Here is a 9,031-nt window from a genome sequence, read left to right as displayed (position 1 = left end):
TTATTTATTTTAATACATTCCTGGTGGGAATGGAAGTTGGTATAGCCATTTTGGAAAACAGTGTGGAGGTCCCTTAAAAGTTAAAAATTGAGCTACCCTATGATCCAGCAATTGCACTACTGGGTATTTACCCCAAAGATACAGACTTAGTGAAGAGGAGGGCCATATTCACCCCAATGTTCATAGCAGAATTGTCCATAATAGCAAATACCAATACATTGGTATTTAGGGACAGGAATAAACAATGTAAATGACTCTGTATTTTGTGGTTTTTACTATATCTGCTTTACCAGTAGAAAAATTTTCTAAGTCAGAGAGTGAAGAGGTAAGCACAGAATCACATCTGAGGAGAGGGTCCCTGGGGGAAACTGCTCTATGGAGAGGAAGCCCCAGAACCTGACAGGAAACCTGCCCATAACCTCCATGTGCAGCTGCTCCTGGGGCTTAAGGACAGAATTGGTGACTAGTGTGCACCCCCTGCTGGTTCAGATCCCCTCCTACAGTGAGGCTTGTGTCTGGGCTCACACTGATGTCCCCTCACTGTGTCCTTGGCACAGTAATACACGGCCGTGTCGTCGGCTCTCAGGCTGTTCATCTGCAGGTACAGCGTATTCTTGCTGTTGTCTCTGGAGATGGTGAATCGGCCCTTCACAGAGTCTGCGTAGTATGTGCTACTACCACTGCTAATACCTGCGACCCACTGCAGCCCCTTCCCTGGAGCCTGGAGGACCCAGCTCATGTAGTAGCTACTGAAGCTGAATCCAGAGGCTGCACAGGAGAGTCTCAGGGACCCCCCAGGCTTCACCAGGTCTCCCCCAGACTCCACCAGTTGCACCTCACACTGGACACCTGCAGACAAAAGACATCCTGGTCAGGAAACTGTCACACACCCACTGTTTGTCTCCCTCAGGTCCACTCACATACTCCATGTCTCTTGTTCAGCATGGATTACCTTTTAAAAGAGCAACAAGGAAAACCCACCCAAGCACAGACTCCATGGTGAGCTCTCTGTGTTCTGTCCTGATACTTATCAGAACACCTGGAAACCCTGGGGCTGGGGCTCCTCTCCCATCTGCAGAGTCAGGGTTGGGCTGTTTTAATCAGCAGAGGGAGGGCCCTATTTGCATGACCTCTGACTATATATTCAGCTTGGGATCTATGCTGACATAGCAGTCAATAACCAGAGAAAATGTGATTGCCTTTGTTTTGGTGGTATTGACCACTTTTTTTAAAAAAATATGACTTTTCATTTTATAACTTTTCCATGTATGTACGTAGCCTCCTTGTGTGACTTCATTTTTATATACTCACGTAAATCTTGCAAGATAGCTGTTATGTTATCCCATAATGAATCATAAACTTACACCCAGAATTTTAGAGGGTTTGCGAGGTGTTCAAGAACACATATAGGGTTAGAGTGAACCCCAGTATTCAAGGAGGACCTACTGCCCCTGAAACTCCGAGGACAGAGATGGCAGGCTTGTTGGTAATATTGAACCCCTAGTGTAATGGGGACAGGATGATTTTACCTGCTCTAGAGTTACTTAAAATGAGAGCATTAGGGTTCGTGCACGTGTATTTTCTAACATGTCAATATCTATACATTCCTCCCAGGTCATCTCTGTGTTTATTACTTTGATGAGTGTACTGGACACAGGATGCACTGCACACATGCAGAATGTGTCATATGATAAACACTGGAGTCACAATCAACATTATCCAGAGTCAGCAAACCAATTCTCCCTCAAATTTCCTGTATTTTCCCTGGAATTCCTCCTCCTTCTTCTCTTTTTCTCCCTGTCCCCACATAACTTGGGTATTTCTCATGTTACTTAAACTAGTTGTAATTTAGAAGAGTGTATAGATGTGCAATTATAGTGTGTGTAATTTCATTTGTAGGACTTTCTTTTTCTCTGCATATATCCTTGAGAATTCAACTATGTTGCTGTCTGTAGCAAGAATCATGTATTTCAATGTTTGGCAGCTTTCCTAAGAGTGAACATAGCAGAATTTTATTTATTTATTTATTTTTAAAGATTTTATTTATTTATTTATTTGATAGAGAGAGACAGCCAGCGAGAGAGGGAACACAAGCAGGGGAAGTGGGAGAGGAAGAAGCAGGCTCATAGCGGAGGAGCCTGATGTGGGGCTCGATCCCATAATGCCGGGATCACGCCCTGAGCCGAAGGCAGACGCTTAACGATTGTGCCACCCAAGCACCCCCAGAATTTTATTTTTTAAGTGGTTCGTTGGGATAAGAATTTTTCCCAGTTTCTGATATTACACTGAATTTGCTTCTCACCGTGCAGATGTAGATATGGAGCTCAGAGAATGTAGCAGTTTGATCTGCTTTACTGTTCTTCTGGTTTCTATTTCATTGATTTCTGCTCGAATCTTTATTATTTCTCTACTTCTGCTTTATTTAGGCTTTATTTGCTGTTCCTTTCCAGCTCCTTTAGGTGTAAAGTTTGCTTGTGGATTTGAGTTTTTCTAAATTTTTGAGAGAGTGATGTATTGCAGTGTACTTCTTCCTGAGGACCACCTTTCTTGTTTCCTACAGGTCTTGAACAGGTGCGCTTCCTTTTCCTTAGTTTCCACGATTTTTTAAATTCTTCTTTAATGTCCTTGTTCACCCATTCATTATTTAGTAGGGTGCTCTTTCACTTCCAAATTTCCTCTTGTGAATGATTTCACAGTGATTTCCAGTTTCAAAGCCTCGTGGTCTGAAAATATGCAGGGAATGGTCCGCATCTCTTGGTATCTGTTGAGACCTGATTTGTGACCCAGGATGTGATCTATTCTGGAATAATGTCCATGAGCACTCATGAGCAATGAGTATTCTGTTGTGTTAGGATGGAATGCTGTGTATATATGTGTGAGGTCCATCTGGTCCAATGTGTCATTCAAAGCTCTTGTTTCATTGTTGGTCTTCTGCTTAGATGATCTGTCCATTGCTGGGAGTGGAGTGTTGAAGTCCCTTGCTAGTAATATATGATTATCAATGTTTTTCTTTACTTTGGTAAAGGGATTTTGTGTTCTTGGTTACATGCAGGATATGTGTATCATAGAAGGTGAAGTTATGACCATGTTCTTTTCTTTATATTCAGAATGAGTGTGACTTAACAGAGATGCTTATGGATGCCCAGGTTTACCGAAGGTTGATTTATGGTGGTTAACCCTGTGTCAGCGTGACTGGGCCATGGCTGTCCATATTAAACATTGTTTCTGTGGGTGCCTGTAATGCTGTTTCCAGAGGAGATTGGTATTCGCACCCATGGTCTCTGTGTAAGTGGGCGTCATCCAATTCATTAAGGTTCTGAAGAGAATGAAATGCAGAGGGAGGAAGAATTCCCTCACTCTTCCTTCCTGCATGATTGATCTGGAACATTCCTGTCCTCCTGCCTCTGGAGACAGGTACACATTTATGTCCCCAGGTTCCCCAGCTTGTGCTACTTCCATCACAGCTAATACATGAGACCCACTGCAGCCCCCTCCCTGGAGCCTTGCAGACCCAATTTATCCTAATCCTAACCCTAACCCTAACCCTGCATAGGATGGTCTTACGGACCCCCCCAGCTTTCACCAGATCTCCTCAGACTCCACCAGCTGCACCTCACACTGGACACCTGCAAACACAAGACATCTGGGTCAGGAAACTTTCATGCATCCAATGTTTCTCTCACTCATATCCACTCACATACTCAATGTCTCTTGTTCACCATAAATTGTTCACCATAAATTACCTTTTATTTTTATTTTTATATTAATTTCTTATTATGTTATGTTAGTCACCATACAGTGCATCCCTAGTTTTCGATGTAATGTTCCATGATTCATTATTTGAATATAACACCCAGTGCACCATGCTATATGTGCCCTTCTTAATACCCATCACTGGCCTATCCCAGTCCCCCACCCCCATCCCCTCTGAAGCCCTCAGTTTGTTTCCCAATGTCCATAGTCTCTCATGGTTCATTCCCCCTTCTGTTTATCCCCCTTCATTCTTCCCTTTCTTCTCCTACCAATCTTGCTATTTCTTATGTACCATAAATGAGTGAAACCATATGATACTTGTCTTCCTCTGCTTGACTTATTTCAGTTAGCATTGTCTCCTCCAGTCCTGTCCATGTTGCTGCAAATGTTGGGTAATCATCCTTTCTGATGGCTGAGTAATATTCCATTGTATATATGGACCACATCTTCTTTATCCATTCATCTCTTGGAGGACATTTCGGCTCCTTCCACAATTTAGGTATTGTGGACAATACTGCTATGAACATTGGGGTGCATATGGCCTTTCTCTTCACTATGTCTGTATCTTTGGGGTAATGACCCAATTGTGCAATTGCTGGGTCACAGGGTAGCTCTATTTTTAACATTTTGAGGGACCTCCACACTGTTTTCCAAAGTGGCTGTACCAACATGCATTCCCACCAACAGTGTAAGAGGGATCCCCATTCTCCACATCCTCTCCAACGTTTGTTGTTTCTTGCCTTGTCCATTTATGCCATTCTAACTGGTGTAAGGTTGTATCTCAGTGTGGTTTTGATTTGAATTTCCCTGATGGCTAATGATCTTGAACATTTGTTCATGTGTCTGTTAGCCATTTGCATGTCTCCATTGGAAAAATGTCTGTTCATATCTTCTGCCCATTTTTTTATTTGATTATTTGATTCCCGTGTATTGAGTTTGAGAAGTTCTTTGTAGATCTTGGATACCAGTCTTTTATCTGTAGTGTCATTTGCAAATATATTATCCCATTCCATGGGCTGCCTCTTAGTTTTTTTGACTGTTTCCTTGGCTGTGCAGAAGCTTTATATCTTGATGAAGTCCCACAAGTTCATTTTTCCTTTTTTTTCTCTTCCCTTTGGAGATGTGTCATGAAAAAAGTTGTTGTGGCTGATATAAAAAAGGTTGCAGCCTATGTTTTCCTCTATGATTTTGAAGGATTCTTGTCTCACATTGACATCTTTCATGCATTTGGAGCTTATCTTTGTGTATGGTGTGAGAGAGTGGTCAAGTTTCACTCTTTTGCATATAGCTGTCCAATTTTCCCAGCACCATTTATGAAGAGACTGTCTTTTCTCCACTGGATATTTTTTCCTGATTTGTCAGATTGGTTGCCCAAAGAGCCGAGGGTCCATTTCTGGGTTCTCTATTCTGTTCCATTGGTGTATGTGTCTGTTTTTGTGCCAGTACCATGCTGTCTTTGTGATCACAGCTTTGTAGTAGAGCTTGAAATCTGGCAATGTGATGCCCCCAGCTTTGTTTTTCCTTTTCAACAATTCCTTGATGATTCGGGGCTGTTTCTGGTTCCACACAAATTTAAGGGCTGTTTGTTCCAGTTCTTTGAAAAATGTCATTGGTATTTTGATCGGGATGGCATTGAAAGTGTAGATTGCTCTGGGTAGCATAGACATTTTAACTATGTTTATTCTTCTAATCCCTGAGTATGTAATGTTTTTCCACCTTTTTGTGTCTTCTTCAGTGTCTTTCAAGAGTGATAAATGAATTAGAAACTAGGAGTTAAAAGAAGGGAGAATGAACCGTGAGAGCCTATGGACACTGGGAAACAAACTGAGGGCTTCCAAGGGGAGGGGGGTGGAGGATAGGGATAGGTCAGTGATGGGTATTAAGGAGGGCACGTATCACATGGTGCACTGGGTGTTATACGCAAGTAATGAATCATGGAACTTTACATCAAAACCTTGGGATGTACTGTTTGGTGACTAACATAATATAATAAAATATTTAAAAAAAAAGAAATGAAGTGCACAATAGAGCAGATCAGCAAAACTAGAAGCTGGTTCTTTGAAAGACTAAATAAGATCAATAAGCCACTGGCCAAACTTATTCAAAAGAATAGAGAAAGGACTCAAATTAACCTTGTTTTTCTGATCTGTTGTGTTGTTTTTTAGTTTTTATAACTTTATTTCTATTTATTTCTGCTTTGATCTTTACTGTTTCCTTCCTTCAACTGTATTTACACTTCAGTTGTACTTTCTCTAGTTCCTTTGGTTGTAAGGTCAAGTGGTTTATCTCAGATTTTTCTTGCATCTTGAGTTCTTCCTGTATGCTGTATATTTCTGTCTGAGGACCACATTTCCTAGAGAAATTAGGTGAAGGTGATAAAGGTTTTATATTCTTGTGTAGTGAGTGAGTGAGTGAGTGAGTGAGTGTGTGTGTGTGTGAGAGAGAGAGAGAGAGAGAGAGAGAGAATGAAAGAGATCTTCAGACTCCACATCACAGAACACCAGGAAGGTGTCCACTGCTTTCCCATGTTATCACTAACATTGATGCTGTGAGCATGGTTTAAGACAGTGACCCCCATCAAGACTCTTCTGCACTTGCTTTGGGTTGTCGATGCCTCTGTAGCCTCATGTTCAGCACACAGTTAATGCTGCTTTTAGCAAGTTTGCATGTTCAGCTGGGTGTTCCTGTGATGCACATTTTTAAGGCTTGTTTTACTCAGCTTCAATCTCTTGAGAACACATCCGTGTTGCCATGTGTAGCACAAATCACCACTTTTAATTCCTGGCAGCATTCCAGACAATGACCACAGGAGAATTTTATTTTTTTTTAAGCAGTTGTTTTGGATTGGGATCATATCCAGCTTCTGGTATTTCAATCTTGTTGCTTCCTAGCCTGGACTTGAAGGTGTAGACTTCAGAGAATGTACTATTTATATGCTCTCCACAACAACAACTAACCTGAAGTAGGTGTGGGGGAGTACCTTTGCATGGATGTGGACGTTTATCCACCTTGGGGGGTTTTCTTATTATGTAGATATTCTTGGAACTCAATTTCACACATGAAAATTCGTATTTATTCATTTATTTACTCAATTCCCTCATAATGTTATGTTTAAGATTAGTGTTAGTGGTTGCTAAGGGTTAGAATTAAGGGTTAGGGTTAGGGTCTAAGGACTAGGCCTGAGGGCATGTGCCTTGTATCCTGCAGTTCAGAGACCTCCCCAGAGAGTAAGTCTCAATATTGACTGGGATTAGAATAGCCTTGGGAGCTGTCTCCTGAGCTGAGGCAAGAATGGGACTTGGGTTCTAAGTCCTTGTTTTTAGAAATGTTGATTTTAATGCCAGTTAGTTACCATGCAGTGTGATATTATGTGTTCTTTATAGTGATTCAGTACTTCCATGCAAGTCCTGGTGCTCATCTCAGCAAGTGCTCTCTTTCTTTTTTTTATAATAATTATTATTATGTTATGATAGTCACCATGCAGTATATCCTTAGTTTTTGATGTGGTGTTCCATGATTCATTAGTTGCGTATAACACCCAGTGCACCATGCAGTACGTGCCCTCCTTACTACCCATCACCAGCCTATCCCAATCCCCCACCCCCGTCCCCTCTTTCAACCCCATCCGATGTGTTATTCATTCCCTACCTTCAATCCCTCTGATAACCAGAGTGTGTTTTCTGTAGTTATGTGCCTGTTTTTTTTATTTTTCCTCTCTCTCCTTTTTCCCCCTTTCCTCACTACAAGTGTGTTCATGTGTAAACTATGTAATACTATGGCAGAGCTGTTAGATTTTATCATCAGTTATTGTTATGTAGTTGGTGCAAAACCCATTAGAAAAGGATTGCTTACATATCAGAAGATGAAGGATAAGTAATGTAGGTGCCTTGAGGGTTTCCAGTAATGAACACGCCAGGAAGAATCTATCCTCATGACCAGAGGGAGAGTCAGAAATGCAGGTGGGTTTCAGGTTGGGGACACATGGTACCAATGTCATATCCAATGAGTGAGCTGCACATCTCACAGCAGTCAGTATAACAAGTCTGTAAGGAGATGGTAAGCCTCAAATCCCCTTGGTCATCACGGCCATATCTTCTAGAAATGCCAGAGGAAATGCCTGGGTTCATGTGTCCCTAACTCTTAGTCTGTTCCAGCTCCTGTAACACTGTACACAGACTGGGTGGTTTTAAACAACAGACACTCATTTCTCACAGTGCTGGAGTCTGGAACATTCAGGACAAGGTGCAGGCAGATGTGATGTCTGAAGAGCACCCTCATCCGGGGCTGTCCATTGCCTGTCACCTCACATGGGGTCAGGGGGCAGGGAGTTTACTCAGTTGTGGTGTGTAAGGGCACTACTCCCATCATGAGGCTGCACCCTCCTGACCTAAATGCCTCCCTAAGGCCCAACTCCTCGTCCCATCACATTATCGTTAGGTTTCTTTATGAGGATGCTTGAGGTCACACACATTGAGCTGAAGTCAACAACCGAAGGATCAAAGAGTGTTTCCTTGCAGATGAAAAGCCCCTCCCCTCTAGCACCTCAAAGTGAGGATCTCATGGATCCAGTAGAAGCTTCTGGTGTCTGCGTGCACACGGTGAACACAGAACCTTCAGAACCAGCTGGTGACCTTGGGGAGTGGACAGCTTCCACTGCAGACACCCAGCAAGACCTCAGTCGACTTCTAATAGCTTCCTTATTAGTATTGTCAGCTTATATGTTATCATTCTCATTTTCTAGGGACTCAGGTTGTCTTCACCTATTTTATCAGTTATCTTCCTTTTCATTTATTTTTATAGTTGCATGGAATTAGGCATGAGACTTTATCTTCTGATGATTCATTACTGCACCAGAAGCCCCCTTGCTCTGTCTTCTCCTGCACCACACATGGGACATCGGATAGGAAAGCCGAGATTCTGTGCCTTTGATGTTCTAGATCCCTTGGGATTTTCCAGCACTGAGCCATGAGAAAATCCCTGATGTCATGTCCTTTCCTGGTTTTATTAAAGCATTTCTGACACGCTGTGTGACATTCCCTGAGATCGATAAGCATTGTGTATTCTCCCATGTGTGTGTCGTATCATCTGATTCACCAACTGTATCAAGCTTGGTGGGGGTCCCTCTGCTTCTGGATGATGTCAGCTAACTAGATGCTGTGAGCATGGTGTCCACACAACACCCCCAGCACTAGGGCCCTTCTCCTCTGGCTTTGGCTTCATGATGCTTCTGTGCCTGATGTCCAGCATGAACTTTATTTTACTGGCTCGTCGTTCGTAC

At 42.4% G+C, this 9,031-nt stretch overlaps 1 gene segment (V, D, J or C); it reads right to left on the bottom strand.

Annotated features, from left to right (window-relative positions):
* Positions 1-448: 448 nt before the first annotated feature.
* On the bottom strand, positions 449-1,089 carry LOC103656545. The segment is given in 2 exon segments: positions 449-849; positions 953-1,089. Coding segments are annotated over 2 exon segments (432 nt in total).
* Between the last annotated feature and the right edge of the window lie 7,942 nt (positions 1,090-9,031).

This window comes from Ursus maritimus, unplaced genomic scaffold, assembly GCF_017311325.1.
Source record: "Ursus maritimus isolate PB19 unplaced genomic scaffold, ASM1731132v1 scaffold_44, whole genome shotgun sequence".
Lineage (NCBI taxonomy): Eukaryota > Metazoa > Chordata > Mammalia > Carnivora > Ursidae > Ursus > Ursus maritimus.
The sequence above is the reverse complement of the archived record's forward strand: the minus strand, read 5'-3'. Positions and strand labels throughout refer to the sequence as shown.